General features: G+C 41.3%; 1 protein-coding gene across 9 annotated transcripts in view; it reads left to right on the forward strand.

The window, feature by feature from the left end:
- Positions 1 to 22910, forward strand: part of HHAT (hedgehog acyltransferase) — a 658603-nt gene that overhangs the window by 116974 nt on the left and 518719 nt on the right. For all 9 annotated transcript variants that reach the window (XM_049858611.1, XM_049858614.1, XM_049858618.1 and 6 more), the window contains one exon: positions 21810 to 21981. In XM_049858611.1, the coding sequence (XP_049714568.1) occupies positions 21810 to 21981 (172 nt within the window). The remainder of the gene's footprint in view (positions 1 to 21809; positions 21982 to 22910) is intronic.

Raw genomic sequence — 22910 nt, forward strand, 5'->3', positions numbered from 1 at the left:
TGACTTTGTTCTTCTTCTTTAGTAATGCCTTACTTATCCAGGACCTCTTCCCTTTCCATAAAAAGTTAGTGATTTGTTTCTCCACCTTGTTAAAATATGGTGTTGGAATTTGGATTGGAGATGCATTGTATCTGTAGATTACGTTGGATAGTATTGACATTTTCACAATGTTGAGTCTTATCATGAGCATGGTATGTTTTTCCATTTATGTAGGTCTCTTCTGATTTCTTGAAACAGTGTTTTGTAGTTTTCTTTGTATAGGTCTTCTACATTCCTGGTTAGATTTTTCCTACGTATTTTATCTTTTTTCGGACTATTGTAAATGGTATGGATTTCCTGATTTTCTTTTCTAAGATCTCTTTGCTGGTATAGCGCATCTAAGTGATATTTGTATGTTAATTTCGTATCCTGCTACTTTGCTGAAAGCTTCTATTAGGTCTGGCAGCTATCTTGTGGATTCTTTGGAGTTTTCTACATATAGGAGCCTATCACCTGTGAACAAGGATAGTCTTACCTCTTCCTTGCTGTACTGGATGCTCCTTGTTTCTTTTTCTGGCTTATTGCTCTAGTTAAGACTTCCAGCACGATGTTGAGTAAGAGTAGTGATGAAGAGCATCCTTGCCTTGCTCCCGTTCTTGAGAGGAGTGCTTTCAGTCTCTTCGTTGAAAATAATGTTGGCCGTTGGTTTTGTATAAATGCCCTTTATCAGGTCAAGGAATTTACCTTCTATTCCTATTTTGCTGAGAGTTTTTAACAGGAATGGGTATTAGACTTTGTCACATGGTATTTCTGCATTGATTGAGAAGATCATTTGATTCTTTTGTTTTATTTATGCAGTTGATTGTGTTGATTGATTTTCTAACGTTGAACAATCCTTGTATACCTGGTATGAATCCTACTTGGTCATGATGTATTATTATAATTTTTTTGATATGCTGCTGAATTCTATTGTCTAGAATTTTGCTGAGAATTTTTGCGATATTCATGAGGGATACTGGTCTGTAGTTTTTGTTTTTTGTGTGTGTGTCTTTGCCTGGCTTTGATATCAGTATTATGCTGCCTTCATAGAATGAATTTGAAAGTATTCCTTCCTCTTCTACACTGTGAAATAGTTTGAGTAGTATTGGTGTGAGGTCTTCTCTGAATGTTTGGCAGAATTCTCTAGTGAAGCTATCTGTTCAGGGTTTTTTTTTTTGTGGTTGTTGGGAGTTCTTTTGTTACCTCTTCAATCTTTTCTTTTGATATGGGTCTGTTTAGTTTTTCGACCTCAATTTATGTTAGTTTGGGTACATAGCATGTTTCTAGAAATTTATCTATCTCCTCTAGGCTTTCAAATTTGTTGGAGTACAATTGTTTGTCGTATTCCCTTATGAGCCTTTTTATTTCAGTTGACTCTATTGTGATATCACTCATCTCATTTCTTATATGAGTTATTTGCTTTCTCTCTTGTTTTTCTTTTGTCAACTTGACTAGTGGTTTCTCAATTTTGTTGATCTTTCAAAGAACCAACCTCTGGTCTTGCTGATTCTTTCTAGTGTTTTTCTGGACTCTATTTCATTTATTTCTGTTCTAATCTTTATTATTTCCTTTCTTCTGGTGACTATGGGCTTCTTTTGCTGCTCTCTTACTATTTGTTTGAGTCGTAGGGTTTATGTTTTGATTTTGGCCCTTTCTTTTTTCCACTTAATTTTCTGTGCTGAGTTGTTTCTCTTTATATATTTTCTTTTCCTGTTTTTCATTGTTGTTAATTTTGTATGTTCTGAGTCTTTACGTTTTTCTTGTTTTTTATTTTGATGTGTAGGATTGTTAGATTCCTTTGTGGTTACCTTAATATTTGCCTGTATTTTTCTAAGTTGCTTTTATTTCTTTATATCTCCTTGACTTCCTCTCCATATGACTTCCTCTCCATGTTTTAGTCCCTCTTTTTTGTTTAAATGTCATCTTTTACATAATGATGTATCGGTTTCCTTGTTTTGAGCCTTTTAGCTTTGATTTATTTTTGTCATTTCCCTATCTGGGTTGATATCTGGTTGCTCTGTCCTGTGTTCTAGTTTTTGAGTCGTTGTCTGATGTTATTGACTTTCTTACTGGAGGACTCCCTTTAGTATCTCTTGTAATTTTACTTTAGTTTTGCAAATTCCCTAAACTTCTGTTTGTCTGGAAATGTCCTAATTTTGCCATCATATTTGAGAGACAGTTTTGCTGGATATATGATTCTTGGCTGGCAATTTTTTTCCTTCAAGGCTTTATATATGTCATCCCATTGCCTTCTTACCTGCATGGTTCCTGCTGAGTAGTCCGAGCTTCTTTTTATTGCCTCTCCTTTGTAGGTGACTTTTTATTTATCCTTAGCTGCTCTTAAAATTCTCTCTTTACCTTTGGTTTTGGCACGTTTGATTGTAATATCTCTTCATGACTTTCTTTTGGGATCTACCTTGTGTGGGGTTTGGTGAACATCTTGGATAGATAACTTCTCATCATTCACAACATCAAGGAAGTTTTCTGCCAACATACCTTCAACAGTTCTCTCTGTATTTTCTGTTATCCTCCACTGTTCTGGTACTCTGATCACTTGTAGGGTTATTCCTCTTGATAGATTCCCACATGATCCTTAGGGTTCCTTCATTTTTAAAAATTCTTTTATCTGATTTTTCCTCAAATATGTTGATGCCAAGTGCTTTTTCTTCAGTCTCATTAATTCTGACTTCCATTGCCTCAATTCTGCTCTTAAAACTTTCTATTGAATTGTCTAATTCTGAAATTTTATTGTTAATCTTTTGAATTTCTGTTTACTATCTCTCTATGGATTCTTGCAGCCTATTAAATTTGTCATTATACTCTTATCTAACCTGCTTAAGTTCCTTTAATGCTTTGTCTGTGTACTGCTTGGCTTGCTCTGTGTTTTGCCTGATCTCCTTCCTGATATCTTGAAGAGTTCTGTGTATTAATCTTTTGTATTCTACCTCTGGTAATTCCAGGAAGTTATCTTCATCCAGAAGATTTCTTGATTCTTTGTTTTGGGAGCTTGCTGAAGCAAGTTGTGGTATGCCTCTTTATGTGATTTGATATTAACTGTTGTCTTTGAGCCATCAGTAAGTTATTGTACTTATTTATTTTATGTTTGCTTACCGTGTCCTGGCTTGTTATTTTGTTTTGATATGCCTGAATAGGCTGCTCAAGTGAGGTAGTTTGATTATTGGTTCCTTTTAAGTTCTAACATTCTGTCTCCAGGTGGTTAGAGCTGTTGCTAGGTATGTGAACCCAGGAATCCTTTCATTCTTCTTGTATGGATTCAGCTCAGGTGTCCAGGTAGTTAGTCACTAAGTGTGTGGTACAGTGGTCAGTCACCAAGTGTGTGGTGCAGGCTCTCACCTACAGTCCTAGATGAGCAGGAGTGATTGGTATAGGCACAGGCATCTGGCTGCAATAGGGGTTCATGCACTGAGGAAGACAGGGGGCTGACAACTGCCCCTGACTGTCTGTGAGGAAAGCGTGCCTCTGTTCCCTAGAGTATGTATGTGGGTGAGTTTTGCAGCCAGACTATGGGCACCCAGTGCTGTTGGCTGTCAGGACTGGGAGGCACCGCCTATTCCTGGACCCCTGTCACAGGTGGCTAGGTGTCATGAGTGGAGCCACCAGTCCTCCTGCCCCTGATGTGGGTAGGTGAGCTCCTTGCTTAATAGGCAGAGTGTTGTCAGATGTCATGAGCCTGCCTCTCCACTATATAGCTGAAACAGTTGAAGTTAGACTTCAGGTATATACCCTGTTGTACTGAGTTAATGAGAGCCTGCGCTGTTGAAATGGACCCACACAAGTCTGTGCAGGGGTGAAAAGCATTCAAAGTCCGTGGACCTCTTATGCCTGTGCCTAGGCAAAGGAGCTGTTTCTGCCCTGAGTTCCCATCTTAGGGGAGCTGGCAGATTATTTTTTCCCTGTTTGTTAATTTGTTCCCTCTCCAAGGCTGGGAGAATGTCTCAGAGTGAGTGCAGAGTCCTTCTTTCACCCCAGGGTTGCAGCCAGCTGGCACCCAGTACAGCGAGGGAAGGGAGCTGGGAAGTGGGAGAGAGATTTTTCCTGAAGGGGTATTTTTGGATCCGTGAGGTAGGTTAAACACAGGTACTTATCTTTTGCCCATTGAGGGCAGCTTCTTGCTTGTTCTGGAAGGCTGAGCAGACTGTCCACCAGTCGTCATCTCCTAATGAGGAAAATGTGTCCTGAATGTCACTGCTTGCCTCACTGTGCTGGCACCAGTGGAATTGGCCTGTGGGGTGCCAGTTCCTGCCTGGTCAGGTCGGGCAACTCCTCATTGCTTCTGAATTGTTTCTCCCTCCCCCTGATGCTCAGTCCAAGTCCTCAACTTTGCCTTTGATGTTCAGGGCTCCTAGCTTGTCATGTATAATCGATTCACTTGTATTTTTGGGTCTTTGGTGTAAGAGGGATCACAGGAAGCATCTGACTACTCTGCCATCTTGGCCCCACCCAGCCCTTTGTTTTTTGACGTGTGCTTTTATTGCTATAAATTGTCCTCTGCACACTGCTTTTGCTGTGTCCCAAAGGTTTTAGTAGGATGTGTTTTCATTCTCATTTGATTCTATGAATTTTTGATTCCATTCTATTATACAGTGGTTTTTCAGCAAGGTGTTGTTGCATTTTCATTTATTAGACTTCTTCCTTGCTCTTCCTTTTAGTGATTTGTACCTTTATGGCGCTGTGATCAAAGAAAATGCTTTGTGTTATTTTGATATTTTGGATTTTGTTGAGGCCTGATTTGTGGCCTAAAATGTGGTCTGTTGTAGAGAATGTTCCATGTACATTGGAAAAGAATGTATACTTTGCTGCTTTTGAGTGAAGTGTTCTGTATATGTCTATGAGATCAAGTTGTTTGATTATGGCATTTAGGTCTCCTGTATCTTTATTGAGTTTCCTTCTAGATGTTCTGTCCTTCACTGGAAGTGGTGTGCTGAAATCTCCCAGTATTATCATAGAACTCTCTCTTTCTCTTCTCAGTGCTGCTATAGTTTGTTTTATGTGTTTTGGATCCCTGTCATTGGGTAAGTACATATTTATTACACTTATGTCCTTCTGGTGTATTGACTCTTTTATCATTATGCAGTGTCCTTCCTTATCCTTTTTGGTGGATTTTGCTTTAAAGTCTATCTTATCAGAGATTAGTATTGCCACTTCTGCTCTTTTTTGTTGTTGTTTGCTTGATATATATTTTTTCACCGTTTGAGTTTTAGTTTTTTTTATTTCTTTGTGTCTAAGGTTTGTCTCTTGTAGACTGCATATAAATGAACATGTTTTTTAATCCATTCTGCCATTTTCTGTCTCTACTGGTGTATTTTAGCCATTTACATTCAGCATAATTATCAACAGGTATGGGTTTACTGCTGTATTTTTTTTTTTTTTTTTTGGTGATGTTGAAGGCTTCTTTGTACTGCTTAATTTTCTGTGTTGAGTTTTTTTTTTTTTGTTTATGTATTTTTTTTCTTGTTGATTTTGTGTTTACCGAGTCTTTATGTTTTTATTCTTCTTTTATTTTGTTGGGTAGGTTTGTTAGTTTCCTTTGTGGTTACCTGAAATTTGCTTTTGTTTCCCTAAGTTTAAACCAGTCTTTTATTTCATGATATCACCTTTGGTTCCTCTCCATATGGAAATTTTATAACTACCACATTTATCCCCTCTTTTTTTGTTTTAACATTACCTTTCTTTACATATTTCTGTCCCTGGTTTTCTATTTTCAGTCATTTTACTTTATTTTCGAGAATCCCCTGTCTGGGTTGGCATCTGGTTAATCTACCGTATGTCTTAATTTTCAATTGTTGTCTGAATTCTTTGGTTCTAACTGGAGGACTCCTTTTGATATTTCTTGTAATTTTGGTCTGGTTTTTACAAATCCCCTTAATTTCTGTTTATCTGGAAATGTCTTAATCTTGCCGTTGTATTTGAGAGATAATTTTTCTGGATATATAATTCTTGGCTTACAATTTTTTTCCTTCAAGGCTTTATATATGTCATCCCATTGCCTTCTTGCTCGCATGGTTTCTGCTGAGTAATCAGAGTTTAGTCTTACTGGTTTTTTTTGCAGGTGACTTTTCGTTTTTCCCTCACCACTCTCAAGATTGTTTCTTTGTCTTTGGTTTTGGTAAGTTTGATTAAGATATATGTTGGTAAATTTCTTTTGGAATCTACCCTGTACAGGGTTCGTTGAGCTTCGTGGATGGATATCTTCTCGTTTTTCATAATATTAGGGAAGTTTTCTGCCAGCAAATTTTCAACAGTTCTCTCTGTGCTTTCTACTGTTGCCCTGTTCTGGAACTCTAATCACACGTAAGCTTTTCTTCTTGATGGTGTCTCACATAATTCTTAGACTTTCTTCGTTCTTTTTTCTGACTTTTCCTCAAAAAATTGATGTCAAGGGATTTGTCTTCAATCTTACTAATTCGGTCTTCCATTGTCTCAATTCTGCTTCTGTATCCTTCTTTTGAGTTGTCTAATTATAAAATTTTATTGTTAATCTTTTGCCTTTCTAGTTGCTGTTTTTGTATAGTTTCTAGTAGCCTATTTATTGTGAAGTTTGGTTCTTGTACTGTTTTCCTGAATTCTTCTATTGCTTTGTCTGTGTTTTCCCTGATCTGTTTCTTGATCCCTTGTAGAGGTCTTATCCATAAGGAACTTTTCCTTGGGAGCTCTGCATTTTGCTATTATGCAAAATAAGTATTACTTTTATTTCTCACTGTCTCCTTACAAATTGTACCTTTTAGAGTAGAGCAGGGATATTATGGGCCCATCCTAAGTTCCTATGTTTATGTTACATAGAGGGAGGCTTTGAGATTACTGCCATCTTAAATTCTTAACAAAGGGCCCTCATTCTCTTCAGTTTCAGTCTGGGATGATTTCTTCCTAAAGGGACTCAGAGAAAGAGACTCTCTGTGTTCCCTCCGTATCTTACCCATCTCCTTCTTTCTCCTTCCAAAAGTGAGGCACTTGCCAAAAACAGAGAACTCAGAAAGGCAAATTAAAACTCTTTCCTATGGTCTGAGACTATTCCCAAAAAATTCAAGAAAAGGCAAAATGTCCAGTAAGGTGCACCACCAGGGCTTCCTTAGTAAGCTACAGTGCAAATAAACAAAGCCAGTAGGATTCTGTAGTTACTGAAGGTACCTATTGGAGTGCTTATTTTCTACAGGCAAAAGGATGTAAGAGGGGAGGGGTTAAACTACAAAGCTGGCTAGTGAGTGAAAGGATTCCTTCAGAGAGGCCAAGAGCAAAAGACTGGTGTGGGGAGGAGAAAGTGATTTGGAAGAATTTGTAAACAAGGTTTTATCTGTATGAGTCCTTGAATAAATGAATGAAACTCCTTGAGATACAAGGATTAAAACCACTGCTGTCGAGTTGGTTCTAATTCATAGTCACCCTGTAGAACAGTCAACCGCCCCATAGCGTTTCCAAGGCTGTAAATCTTTATGGAAGACAACTGCCACATCTTTCTCCCATGGTGCGGTTGGTGAGTATGCACCACCAACCTTTCGGTTATCAGCTGAGCAATTAACCACAGTGCCACCAGGGCTCCTCATAGAAGGATTGGTAATATTGAAATTCATGGTGTTATCAGATCCTCAGGTTAATGAATGCCTAAGAGCTATGCACAGCAGGAGAATGAGGTCACACCACCAGAGGGCAGCATAGCCTTGTTGTAGAAACAAACCCAGAGGGGAAATGCAGCCTCATGCTCGGAATCAGCAAACCCCAGTTGATAAAAGGACACTGTTAGGCAACCCCCTGGAAAATGTGTTTTTCACCCAATTTTGTAGCACATAAATTTATATACACAAGACAAGGGAAGTATAGATCCAGAAGAGGTGCTCTGTGTAACGTAAGTTATGTGAAACTTGTACACATCGATCATGAGCAGGTAAACATTTGGCTGTTAAAAGGCCCCAGCGCCTTACCTGGAAGAGTGGATGAATCTCTATTGGCATCTAGAGTTTCAGCAACAAGGGCCTTGGCTTTTTTCTCCCATGGCCCTGTGGAACTCAGCAGAGGTGACACAGGGAGCCCGGGCATCTAGAGAAAGTCAGGACAAACTTGCTTACTGTGGAGCCTGGGGCTACTACATCTTACTTTCAACAGGCTGAATTGTGGAGTGGGGAGAATTTCTGGGGGCTTGGGGACAGGGGAGGGGTAGGAATGTGAGCCTGAGTGTGGTAGGATGAGGGGAATTTCCTGGCTGAGGGTTGTGCTCCTACCCCAAGGAGGGGAAGCCCATGCTCAAATACTGAATATGGGATGGCATTAAGAGCGTAAACTCTGCAGCCCAACTCCCTGGGTGTAAATCCCTGCTCTGCTTCAGCTTGAGAGTTTGGTGAGTTATTTATTTGTATCTGTTTCCTTATCAGTGAAATAGTAAGAACAATAGTATCTCCCTGACAGGACTGTTATAAGAAATAAATGGTTTTATATAGGGAAAGTGTTTTGACTTTATATAAAAAACAGGAGTACCTGGGTGGTGCAAATGGTTAATATGTTCAAAAGCTAACTGAATGAATGGAGGTTCAGCCCATCCAGAGGAACCTTGGAAGAAAGGCCTGACTATCTATTTCTGAAAAATGAGCCACTGGAAACCCTATGGAGCACAGTTCTACTCTGACACACATGGGGTCGCCATGAATCAGAATAGACTTGACAGCAAGAGCAACAATAATGTAAACATACATAAACGCTATATATAAACACTATAATTTCCTGTCAGTGCTGTTGTTATCCAGAAGTCTATGGCAATTCTAGGGTTAGTTTAGGTGAGAGCTGAGACCCTGGGTGGCCCATCTGGTAGGTGGGCACAACAGCAGGGGACACTGGGTGGTGGCATCCCTGGCCTCATGAGAGGCCGCTGTAGTAGTTCCACCTGGTTGGAAGAGAAGCCCAGGCAGTTGCTGTAGGTACAGAGTAGGCCCGGTCCTAAGTGGCTGGGGCTGGCAAGAACTAAGCCGGCAGCCAATGTCCCAGGCAAACTGTTCAGGGTTTGGGGTGGGTTCTGGTTCCAGAGGGTACCTGGAATATTAAAAATGGCAAAAAATGATATTAACCGATCATTTACTCTGAGCCAGGCTCTGCATGTTCCAACCCATTTAATCCTCAAAACAACCCTCTGAGAGAGTTACTGCCACTTCACAGATGAAACTGAGTGAGAGAGAGAGCAGTAGAGTGCAGATTGGAATGGGGGAAATAAAGATGTGGGTCTTGACCTGCCGACTTGCTGAACTTCCAGGAGTTAGACAGAAGAGGGAGTGTGGCCTGGTGGCCTGCGGCACCAGACCAGACACCAGTCCTGCAGCAGCAGCACCCACTGCAGGCGCCCTGTTGCTCTGGCAGAGACAGCTGTACACCCCGGCCTTGGTCTGGATGGCTGCGGAAGTGGACTATGAGGTTTAATTAGCAGGTGATTTGTTGGAAGTAGGGAGTCCCTGGGTGGTGTAAAGAGTTAAAGTGCTCAGCTGCTAACTGAAAGGCTGGAGTTCACCCAGAGGCACCTCAGAAGAAAGGCCTTGTGGTCTGCTTCTGAAATGACCAGCCGTTGAAAACCCTGTGGAGCACGATTCTACTCTGATACACATGGGGTTGCCGTGAGTTGGGATTGACTTGATGGCATCTGGTGTTGGGAGTAGGGGTATGGCCTGTGCCCACCAAATGGAGAGAAACCACCACCAACATGAAGAAGTAAGACCTCTGGCCACAGCTCCCCTAAACCCAGGCAGAGAGAAACACGAGGGCTGGTGGCCAAGGTGGCACAGTTGAGCATTTGGCTTTGGGCAAGACTTTTGTTTGCCTCTCCCAGATGTATTTATTATTTGTGTGTGAAGGAAAGGCACCTTTCATCTTTGAGAACTGTCAGTTTTAATCATCAGAGTATCTCTAAAGAGAGAGAGAGAGAAACGCTTAGCTATTCCTTATTGTGCAATTTTCATAAAATGAAGTTTTAAAATGGAATGTGTTTTAAAATGCACTTCACAGATAAGTTAATGTGTGTTTTTTCAGTGGTGTCTTAACTAGAAGTTCCTACTGATGGCAGTGTCCATCTGAAGGTTGACACTTCCCCAGGTTTGAAATATGTCAAATGAAACGCTCTGCATGCAGATGAGAGCAGCCCTGCTGATTAGGTGAGCTGTGTCCTGCTGGGTCAGCAAGGGACAGATGGTGCATTTTTTAATAAAAGGGAGTTGACTAGATTGAAGGTGTAAGTGGACTGTAATAAAGACAAGACTGTAAAGACTTTTTCCCTAAGTAAAATCAAATAGAATGAAAAATTGGATTGTTTTCCTTCTGCTGTGTTTATTTGTACAATTAAGAAATACCTGTTTTTATTGCTCTGAATAAGAAGGCATTCGGCATCAAACAGGCAGCACTGCAGACAAAGTCAGGCCCTTTTGGCCCTGTAGTGACATGTAATTACACCTTATTAAACTTGTGGGGAAGTTTTGCCATGGGAAAGAGTAGTTAAGTCATTACTGGGAACCAATCAGCCACAAAATGCACCTTGTGTTTCTCCTTAATTATAGGTGTTTGTGTCATGTTAGATGGTGCATTGCTTGGGGAGGGAAACTGACCTTCGATGCAATTGCTGGGAGTGGATTGGATATGTGTTTTCCTCATGGCCAGGTAGGGCTGTTTGTTCTGGCCTTGTCTGAGCTCCTTCTCTGCAGCTGTGTCAGACATCTGGGATGGGCCACACACCCAATAATGGTGACACTCTGGGGCTGCAGGTGCAGGTCCTATCTGCAGGGGGCCTGTGCTTGGGGTGGGCTTACTTTCAGGGACCTACAGGCAGATGTGCATAGTTGCTTACTTAGAAACTAGAGAAACTTAGTCCAGTGAGGACTGTCTCTTGCCAACACTGCATGTTCAGCCAGAGAGCTTGCTACCCTCCGAGAGTTTGGGCACTAAGAAAGGTCCTCCATTGTTCTGGAATGATTTTGGTAATTCTTCATGACTTTGCCTCGTTGAGTGCCTTGTTGTAAACTCTTCTGGCCTCCACAGACTCATGGATACTATATTCTTAATTGTTCCCTATTATAGGTTTGGCTGATGGTTACTGGGTCAAAATGAATTCGTTATAGAGGGTTGGGAATTAACAAAGAGGATACTCAGTACCAAAACCAAAAAACTAAACCTACTGCTGTCAAGCTGATTCCAACTCATGGCGACGCTGTGCGTTACAGAGTAGAACTGAGCTCTGTAGGGTTTTCTTGGCCATAATCTTTATGGAAGCAGATTGCCAGGCCTTTCTTCCATGGCACACTGGTTGGGTTTGAATTGCCAACCATTTGGTTAGTAGCTGAGAACAAACCATTTGTGCGCCCAGGGACCTATACTCAGTACATAGCTAAGCAAATCTAAGAGTGAAATGAGAAGAGATGGACAAATGAAGTTAGGTCCAGCATAAAAGAAAGAGAGCAACACCTGCTTATACAGGGTGCTGGGAAGTCCTGACACCAGGCATTCTGAGAAGCAGGGTGCAGAAATAGCTGGACTTTGACTACATTTTCCTCACAAGCAGAGGCAACTGATGTCTTCACAATGGTCTCAAGTTACGTCACTTTTTTCTCTGATTACAAAATGATCTATTTTAACTGTAAAAAATAACATAAAATCTTGCCATCCAAAGATTCTCACAATTGTCATTTTGGTGTTTCATTATTTGTGCAGAGTGAACACAACCATTTTCCATGGCTATCCAATATTGAGGTGCACTCATACATTTAACTGATGTTGGACATTTGAGCTATTTCCTTTTTCTTTCTTTGCAATTAAATAGCACAGACCTGAAATGTCCTGGTAGGTAGGAACTTCTGCTGAGGTTGTTATGATCCACCGGCCTAAAGATCTGCTGCCATAGACTTTGTTGGGTATCTCAGGGCGTGCACACTTGAGGTAAGGACCCAAATGAAAACCATCTTCAGTTTATACTCAGAAAGGGATCTGTATTCAGTCACTATGCTGCAAATACTTAATGTACTTGGATGCTAACTGAAAGGTTAGTGGTTCGAGTCCCCCAGAGGCACCTGGGAAGAAAAGCCTGGCGATCTACTTCTAAAAAATCAACCACTGAAAACCCTGTGGAGCACAGTTCTACTCTGATGCACGTGGGGTCGCCATTAGTCCGTAACGACTTCACAGCAAATTTTTTTTTAATTGTTTCACTATGGTGTAGGTGTAAGTGCCATACAATTCTGCATATATCCCCATATGCCCAATCTTCCTTCTTGGATAACTGTTCCCAAAGTAGTTCTCCTGTCGAAACTGACCAGGTGAGTCCTTCAAAGCAGTTACTGTTGTTTCCTAACCATGCTGGGCAAAGTATTTTCCTGAGGTGAACTGAGGAAAACTAAAGAAAAAAGGAAATTCCTGTTAGTTTTATTAATTTATATTTAAAAAATTAAACCAAAGACCTTACCTTCTTTGGTGTAGCTAACCAAGTAGATGGCAAAAGGGGAAAGCCATTTGTTCGGGTTATTGTTATGATACCAACCCAGCCAGAATTTCTTAACCTGGCTTCTTGCTATTGGAGGACAGTGTAAGACTATGGCAGATGTGTATGTTTCAAAATGGCACAAAAATAAATCTCTCCTCCTCTCTGAAGGAGTATCTGCCATTCTTTCCCAGAGTGGGACCCAGTGAGCCTTGAAGGTTGGGGGAGAGTAGAAGCTTAAGGAACCCAGATCACCTTCCCCTGGGAATGAGCACTTCCTTATTTATTTAGTGCCTTGAGCTCTAATTGTCAAATGCTAAATCAAAGCCATTCCCTGCACCAGCTAATGTTTGCAACTTCAACTTCATCATTTATGCATTAGCTTCACCTCAGCATTTCAAGGCAGCCTTCAATCTAGTAAAAGTTTTGTTCCTTGATGAGATCCAGAAAACTTACATGCTGTCTTATTTTTCTGTGTTTGTGTTTGCATGGTAGTGTAAGGCTGAAACTGAATTAATTTAAACTTTTATGGTATGCTTATTCTGCATTCTAGAATCTGTATTTTAAAACATATTGTATATCTGTTATGGATTGAATTGCATCCCCCCAAAAATGTGTGTTAACTTGGCTAGGCCATGGTTCCCAGTATTGTGTGATTGTGTGCCATTTTGTCATCTGTTGTGATTTTCCTATGTGTTGTAAATCCTGCTTCTATGATGTTAATGAGGCAGGATTAGAGAGTTATGTTAATGAGGCAGGACTCAATCTACAAGATTAAGTAGTGTCTTAAGTCAGTCTCTTTTGAGATATAAAAGAAAGAAGCAAGCAGAGATGCATGGGGACCTCATAGCACCAAGAAAAAAAGAGCCAAGAGAATTGTATGTCCTTTGGACTTGGGGTCCCTGTGCTGAGAATCTCCTTGACCAGAGAAGATTGATGACAAGGACCTTCCCCCAGAACCAACAGAGAGAGAAAGCCTTCTCCTGGAGCTGGCACCCTGAATTTGAATTTCTAGCCCGATAGACATCATGCATGAAGAAAGCAAGAGGTCATTAAAAAGACAGGAAAGAAAGAAAAGACCAAAATGGATGTCAGAAGAGACTGAAACTTGCTCTTGAACATCTAGTGGCTAAAGCAAAAGGAAGAATTGATGGAGTAAAAGAGTTAAACACAATATTTCAAAGGGCATCTCGAGGAAGCAAAGTATTATGACATGTGCAAAGACCTGGAGATAGAAAAACAAAAGAGAAGAACACGCTTAGCAACGCAAGCTGAAAGAACTGAAGAAAAAATTCAAGCCTCAAGTTGCAATCCTGAAGGATTCTATGGGGAAAATATTAAATGATGCAGAAAGCATCAAAATAAGTTGGAAGGAATACAGAGAGTCATTGTACCAAAAAGAATTAGTCAATGTTCAACCATTTCAGGACGTAGCATATGATTGGAAACCAATGGTAATGAAGGAAGAAGTCCAAGCTGAACTGAAGGCACTGGCAAAAAACAAGGCTGCAGGAATTGCCAGAATACCGTGAGATGCTTCGACAAACTGATGCAGCACTGGCAAGAAATTTGGAAGACAGCTACCTGGCCAACTGACTGGAAGAGATCCATATTTATGCCTATTCCAAAGAAAGGTGATCCAACTGAATGTGGAAATTACTGAGCAATATCATTAATATCACATGCAAGTAAAATTTTGCTGAAGATCATTCAAAAGCGGCTACAGCCATATATCGACAGGAAATTGCCAGAAATTCAGGCCAGATTCAGAAGAGGGCCTGGAACCAAGGATATCACTGCTGATGTCAGATAGATCCTGACTGAAATTAAACAATATCAGGAAGATGTTTACCTGTGTTTTATTGGCTATGCAAAGGCATTCGCCTATGTGGTTCATAACAAATTATGGAAAACATTGAAAAGAATGGGAATTCCAGAAAACTTAACCATGCTCAAGAGGAACCTGTATATAGATCAAGAGGCAGTTGTTTGAACAGAACAAGGGGATACTGTGTAGTTTAGTCAGGAAAGGTGTACGTCAGGGTTGTGTCCTTTCACCATACTTATTCGATCTGTATGCTGAGCAAATAATCAGAGAATCTGGACTATATGGAGAAGAACGCAGCATCAGGATTAGAGGAAGACCCAGTAACAACCTGTGTTATGCAGATAACACAACCTTGTTTGCTGAAAATGAAGAGGACTTGAAGCACTTACTGATGAAGATCAAAGACCATGGCCTTCAGTATGGATTACACCTCAACATAAAAAAAAAAACAAAAAACAAAAAATAGCAGCAACAACAACAAAAACCCTCACAACTGAATCAATAAACAACATCATAAACAGAAAAAAGATTGACGTTGTCAAGGATTTCTTCTTAATTGGATGCATGATCAACACCCATGGAAGCAACAGTGAAGAAATCAAACAGTGCATTACCTCGGGCAAATCTGCTGCAGATGACCTCTTTAAAGTATGAGGGTGCCCTTTATCACCACTCTTATTCAACATTGTGCTGGAGGTCCTAGCCAGAGCAATTAGGCTAGATAAAGAAATAAAGCGCATGCACATTGGTAAGGAAGAAGTAAAAGTATCTCTATTTGCACATGACATGATCTTATACACAGAAAACCCTAAGAAATCCTCAAGAAAACTACTGAAACTAATAGAAGAGTTCAGCAGAGTATCGGGATACAAGATAAACATACAAAAATCAGTTGGATTCCTCTGCACTAACAATAAGAACATCGAAGAGGAAATCACCAAATCAATACCATTTACAGTAGCCCCCAAGAACATAAAATACTTAGGAAAAAACCTTACCAGAGACATAAAAGACCTATACAAAGAAAAGTACAAGATACCCCTGCAAGAAACCAAAAGAGACCTACATAAGTGGAAAAATATACCTTGCTCATGGATAACCAAACCAAACCCAGTGCCGTCGAGTCGATTCCGACTCATAGCGACACTATAGGACAGTAGAACTGCCCCATAGAGTTTTCAAGGAGTGCGTGGCGGATATGAACTGCTGACCCTTTGGTTAGCAGCTGTAGCACTTAGCCACTGCACCGCTAGGGTTCCCGCTCATGGTTCCCGCTCATGGATAGGAAGACTCAATATTGTAAAAATGTCTATTCTACCCAAAGCAATCTGTACATACAGTGCAATTCCAACCCAGATTCCAACGACATTTTTCAATGAGATGGAGAAACAAATCACCAACTTCATATGGAAAGGGAAGAGGCCCTGAATAAGTAGAGCATTACTGAAAAAGAAGACAAAAGTGGGAGGCCTCACACTACCTGGTTTTAGAACCTATTATACTGCCACAGTCATCAAAACAGCCTGGTACTGGTACAAGAACAAATACATAGAGCAATAGAACAGAATTGAGAATCCAGACATAAATCCACCCACAAAGGCCCAAAATCAGTTAAATGGTGAAAAGACAGTCTTTAACAAATGGTGCTGGCATAACTGGATATCCATCGGCATAACTGGATATCCATCTGCAAAACAATGAAACAGGACCCATACCTCACACCATGGACAAAAACAAACTCAAAATGGATCAAAGACCTAAATATAAAATCTAAAACGATAAAGATAATGGAAGGAAAAATAGGGACAGCCCTAGGAACCCTAAACATGGCGTAAACGGTATACAAAACATTCCTAACAATGCACACACACCAGAAAAGAAAATAGATAATTGGAAGCTCCTAAAAATCAAACACCTATGCTTATCCAAAGACTTCATCAAAAGAGTGAAAAGATTACCTACAGTCTGGGAAAAAATTTTTAGCTATGACATTTCTGCTCAGTGCCTGATCTCTAAAATCTACGTAATACTGCAAAAACTCAACTACAGAAAGACAAACAACCCAATTAAAAATGGGCAAAGGATATGAACAGGCACTTAACTAAAGAAGATATTCAGGTAGCTACCAGATACATGAGGAAATGCTCATGATCATTAGCCATTAAAAAAAAAACCCACTGCCGTTGAGTCGATTCTGACTCATAGCGACCTTACAGGGTAGAGTAGAACTGCCCCATAGAGTTTCCAAGGAGCACCTGGTGGATTCGAACTGCTGACCTCTTGGTTCGCAGCCGTAGCACTTACTCACTACACCACCAGAAAAGCAGATCAAAACTACAGTGAGATTCCATCTCACTCCAGCAAGGCTGGCATTAATCCAAAAAGCACAAAATAGTAAATGTTAGAGAGGCTGTGGAGAGACTGGAACACTTATACACTGCTGGTGGGAATGTAAAATGGTACAACCACTTTGGAAATGGATTTGGTGCTTCCTTAAAAAGCTAGAAATAGAACTACCATACGATCCAGCAACCCCACTCTTTGGAATATACCCTAGAGAAATAAGAACCTTTACATGAACAGTTATATGTACACCCATGTTCACTGCAGCACTGTTTACAATAGCAAAACCTGGAAGCAACCAAAGTGCACGTTGATGAATGAATGGATAAATAAATTCTGGTATATTCACACAATGGAATACTGTGCCTTGATAAAGAACAATGATGAATCTGTGAAACATTTCATAACATGGAGGAATCTGGAAGGCATTATGCTGAGTGAAATTAGCCAGTTGCAAAAGGACAAATATTGTATGAGATCACTATTATAAGAACTCGATAAATAGTTTAAACAGAAAAGAAAATATTCTTTGATGGTTACGAGGGTGGGGAGGGAGGGAGGGAAAGGGGTATTCACTAATTAGATAGATAGCAGTCAAGAACTATTTTAGGTGAAAGGAAAGACAACACACAGTACAGGTGAGGTCAGCACAACTGGACTAAACCAAAAGCAAAGAAGTTTCCTGAATAAACTGAATGCTTTGAAGGCCAGCGTAGCAGAGGCAGGGCTTTGGGGACCATGGTTTCAGGGGACATCTAAGTCAATTGGTGTAATAAAATCTATTAAGAAAACATTCTGCATCCCACTTTGGAGAGTGGTGTCTGGGGTCTTAAATGCTAGCAAGCAGCCATCTAAGACGCATCAGTTGGTTTCAACCCACCTGGAGCAAAGGTGAATTAAGAACACCGAAGATACAAGGTAATCATGAGCCCAAGAGACAGGAAGGGCCTCATAAATCAGAGACTACATCAGCCTGAGGCCGGAAGAACTACATGGTGCCCAACTACAACTGATGACTGCCCTGACAGGGAACACAACAGAGAACCCCTGAAGGAGCAGGAGAGCAGTGGGATGCGGACCTCAAATTCTCGTAAAAAGACCAGATTTAATGGTGTGACTGAGACTAGAAGGTCCTGGAGACCATGATCTCCAGACCTTCTGTTAGCCCAAGGCAGGTAACATTCCCAGAGCCAACTCTTCAGACAGGGATTGGACTGGAGTATAAGATTGAAAATGAGACTGGTGAGGAATGAGCTTCTTGGATCAAGTAGACATATGAGACTATGTGGGCAGCTCCTGTCTGGAGGGGAAATGAGAAGGCAGAGGGGGACAGAAGCTGGTTGAATGAGCACAGAAATACAGGGTGGAGAGGAGGAGTGTGTTGTCTCACTGGGGGAGAGCAAGTAGGAGTATATAGCAAGGAGTATACAAATTTGTGTATGAGAGACTGACTTGATTTGTAAACTTGCACTTCACGCACAATAAATATTAAAAAAAAAAAAAAGAACTCTTTAATGTGTTAGAAAGCAAAGATGTCACCTTGAGAGTGAGGTACACCTGACACAAGCGATGGTGTTTTCAGTTGCCTCGTATGCATGCAAAAGCTGGACAATGAATAAGGAAGACCAGAACTGATGGCTTTGAATTGTGGTGTTGGCTAAGAATATCGAATATACCACGGGCTGCCAAGAGAATGAACAAATGTGTCTTGGACGAAGTACAACCAGAATGCTTCTTAGAAGCAAGGATAGTCAGACTTTGTCTCACATACTTTGGACTTGTTTTCAGGAGTGATCAGTCCCTGGAGAAGGACATCATGCTTGATAAAGTAGAAGGTCAGTGATAAAGAGGAAGACCCTCAGCAAGATGGATTGACACAGTGAATACAACAATGGGCTCAAGCATAACAATGCTTGTGAGTATGGTGTAGGACTGGGTGGTGTTTCGTTCTGTTGTACGTAGTGTTGCTATGAGTTGAAACGGACTCAGCAGCACCTAACAACAATGACAGACTGTGAGAGAATAAATTTCTCTTTGTTATACCCATCCACTTGTGGTATTTTTGTTATAGCAGTACTAGGTAACAAAGACAGAATTTGGTACTGGGAGTAGGGTGCTGCTCTAACAGATACCTAAAATGTGATAGTGGTTTTGAAACTGTAAATGTGTAGAGGCTGAAAGAGTTTTAAAGTGCCTAGATTTCATTGAAGAGACTGTTGGTGGACTTATGCATGTCAGACAATTCTGGTGAGGACTCAGAAGAAGTGAGGAGAGCTATTACACTGGAGACTGCACAGACAGCGAGAAGGAGCAACAGGAAAACGGCAGCAGCAGAGAAACAGCAGCAGCAGAACCAGGAGACCAGCTCGAAGCAGCACTGGATCCAACCCACAGAGCAAGAGAGCTGAGTAGCTTTGCACAGGAGGCTTTCTGATGGAGTAGGGTGCTTCTAAGCACTTATTGGTGGAGATAGGCTTGCTGAGCTCACTGCATTGCAGTCAAAGTTTACTGGCAGAGCGGGGTGCTTCCAGGCGCTTATTGGTAGAGCTAAAGAGCTTTGGAACACTTGCCCCAGCAGGGCAGGTTCAGACAGCGAGACCTGAGGGTCCGAGAGACCAGGGGGCCAGGAAGCAGAAGCTAAAGGGTCAAGGAATACAGGAAGCATAGCTGCCTCAGTCTCAAACGGTAATGCCACGACCGCTGATGTCTCAAAAGGTGGAGTCACCACTCAGATGGACTAGGCGAATGAGGCCTCCAAAAGTCAAGGGAGCAGAGTTGCTGTCCTGGAAGGTGGAGCTGAAGCTCAGTCCAGGGGCCTCCATCCAGAATTTGGGGAGTGTGGCCATCACTAGAGTAGAGGGCAGGGCCATTGTCTAAATGGTCTCACAGAACAGAGGATTATTTTCAAACTTTGAGAACTAATATAATATGTTCTGCTGACTTTCTTGGTGCCTATTCTTTCTTTCCCTCCAATGTCTTCCATTTGTAATGGAAATGTGTAGCTTGTGCCTGTTGCACCATTGTACTTTGGAAGCAGATAACTTGTAATTCTAGATGTCACAGATAAAGATAAATAATTTTTGAATTTTGGACTTGGAAATGAATTAAGATTTTTACTATGATATGATGGGGTGAGTGTGTTTTACGTGTGGCAAGGACATGAACTTTTGGGAGCCAAAAGAATAGAATGTTATGGATTGAATTGTGTCCCCCCAAAATATGTGTCAACTTGGCTAGACCATGATTCCCAGTATTGTGAGATTGTCTACCATTTTGTCATCTGATGTGATTTTCCTACGTGTTGTGAATCTTGCCTCTATAATGTTAATGAAGGAAATTCTGGTGGCACATAGTGGTTAAGAGCTATGGCTGCAAACCAAAAGGTTGGCAGTTTGAATCCACTGGGTGCTCTTTGGAAATCCTATGGAGCAGTTCTACTCTGCCTTATGGTGTCTCAATGAGCTGGAATTGACTTGACTGCAATGGGTTTCCTTTTTTGTTTGTTTGTTTATGATGGTAATGAGATAAGATTAGAGGCAGTTATGTTAATGAGGCAGGACTCAGTCTACAAGATTAGGTTGTATCTTAAGTCAATCTCTTTTGAGATATAAAGGAGAGAAGCAAGCAGAGAGAGTTGGAGACCTCACATTGTCAAAAAACAAGAGCCAGGAGAACAGTGTGTTCTTTGGACCCAGGGTCCCTGTGCTGAGAAACTCCTTTACTGGGGAATATTGGTGACAAGGACCTTCCCCCAGAGAGAAAGCCTTTCCATGGAGCTGACACCCTGAATTGAGCTCTAGCCTCCTAGACTGTGAGAGAATAAACTTCTATTTGTTGAAGACAACCACTTGTGGTATTTCTGTTATAGGAGCACTACATAACTAAGACAGCATCTCTAAACCATGGGCAATGAGGTGACACCACCAATATCATATTAATTCTAATGCTGTGAACAGAACCAGCCCACTTTGGCATAACTTTTTTGTGTACACATATTGAGCATACTCTCAGTAGTTTATGAATAATTAAAACACCTTTCTCCCACCTGCTCTGTTTGGCCTTAAAGCATCTCCTAATTCTTCTCTGTAAGTGGTAGTCTAGGACCCCACAAGAGAAGACTATTAAGAAGGCACAGGTAAGAGGTTCATAATTATCAGATGTTTTTGCCATCGAGTCGGTTCTGACCCATAGCCACCCCGTGTGTGCCAGAGTAGAACTGTGGTACGTAGGGTTTTCAATGGCTGATGTTTTGGAAGTAGATTGTCAGGACTTTCTTCTGAGGCACCTCTGGGTGGACTCCAACCCCCAACCTTTTAGTTAGCAGCTGAATGTATTAACCATTGTTCTACCCAGATATTAACTACCAATTACCCAGTGCTTTTACGTGCCAGGCCCCTTAGTCTGTACTTTATGTACTTTATCATATTTAGTCATCACAGCAATCTTTCTTTATATATGAGTAAACCAAGACTTAGAGAGGTTAAGAAACTTGCCTAGGCTCACAGAGCTGTGTGGTTTGTGCTAGAATTTGATTCTGATTCCTTCTCATGTCCATGTTCTTAACTATTAAACTATACCTCCTGATAAGCAAGAGGCTTGTCCCATATGTGTCTTTCTGTGTACTTTTATTCTGGTTTGCTTCAGAAACAACTTAAGCTAGAAGCATACACCCACACTTGATTTTCTTTTGCTCTCTGGCTTGCTCTCTCATTCTCCCTTTCTCTTACCAGTTCTTTGTCCCTTCATGACTTGGCTCTACTTTTCCCAGCCTCAAACTTGGATGGGTGATGGGTAAAGACAGGCGGGGTGACACCTGGAGCCCCAAGGAATCCCAAAGTCTGGAGGGAGAATCCACCAGGTACTGCCCTCCCACCCCAGAATTTTTGAGTGCCTGTTGCTGGGATGGAGTGATACAGAACCTGTCTTTGGTTATTTATACTAGGCTAGCTTGTGACCTGACCCTATTCTTACTCTGGGACAGAGTTTTCAAGCTTGGGTACGGCCTTTTCACCCAAGAACACTGAGTATTCCCAAGGCAAACCAAACTAACCCTCTGTTAGTGGACATGGCAAGAACTGAGGGAAGTTTATTAAAAACATCATCTAGGGGGCTATTTAAAAGGTCTTAAAAATCCACACACAATCTAATTACCTTTTTTCTTTTCCACTTTAGATGCAGCAGCAAGAACACTGCTCATTGAAGTCTACCGTCTGCATCCTGGCTGTGGGGCTGGGTCGCCTACTTTGCTGGTGGTGGCTGGCAGAGCTGATGGCTCACCTGATGTACATGCACGCCATCTACAGCAGCACCCCCCTCCTGGGGGCTGTCTCCTGTTGGACTTTAGGTAATTGTGGATATCATCGTCAGTGAGATAAGCACCAAGTGTCAGCTTTAGGGTGAAGCTGAACTGGGGGCAGGCAGGGGTACAGTTGCTCGGACCAACTCCTTAATTTGTCTCTTTTCTTTTGTGGGCAAGATTATGCATGTGTAATGTGGCTGACTGAGGTGAGGGCCATGGTTTGAGGTCTGGGAATCCAGAATGGTAGCAGTCGGTCCTCCTAATGGAATCCTAGTGAGCTTAGCTGGGTCTGTATCTTCACAGTGTGGCCAGTATTGCCTTTGGCAGCAGAGGGCAAAAACTGGTGGGAGCAGCCTTTGAGTCCATTCGAAGGGATAATATTCCAAGACTGAGTTGTTCTGCAGTCTTTCTTGCTGCAGTGTTTCTTGTTCTTCTTGCGTAAGATATAAAGGAAAGAATATGGACTTCAGAGTCAAGACAGATGTAGGTTTGAATCCCAGCTCCACCAACCATTAGTAGGCAGCCTTTGGCAGCTAATTAGAACTCTCTGAGCTTTAACTTTTTGATTCCGACTCATAGAGACCCCAGGCAGCAGAGTAGAACTGCCTCATGGGGTTTTCTAGGCTGTAATCACTACGGGAGCAAATCACCATGTCTTTCTACCATGGAGCCACTGAGTGGGTTCGAACTGCCAACCTTTTGGTTAGCAGTCGAGTGCTTAATTGTTGTGCCACCAGGGCTCCTTCGAGCTTTAGCTTCTTCATCTGTAAATGAGGAGACTTACCTTTGCAGGGTTTTTTGAAGATTACATAGATATTGTATGTTAAGGACTGACTTCCTAAAATGTTTGTCAGATAGAATACATGGTGTGTGCGTGTCTGTCTCCTTTGGTTGTTCCCTTTATTTTGTCTACCCATCTCTTCATACCTGCAAATGAGGTGGGAGAGAAGTCTTATTTCTTTTTTATTATTATT

This window comes from Elephas maximus, chromosome 18, assembly GCF_024166365.1.
Source record: "Elephas maximus indicus isolate mEleMax1 chromosome 18, mEleMax1 primary haplotype, whole genome shotgun sequence".
Taxonomy (NCBI): domain Eukaryota; kingdom Metazoa; phylum Chordata; class Mammalia; order Proboscidea; family Elephantidae; genus Elephas; species Elephas maximus.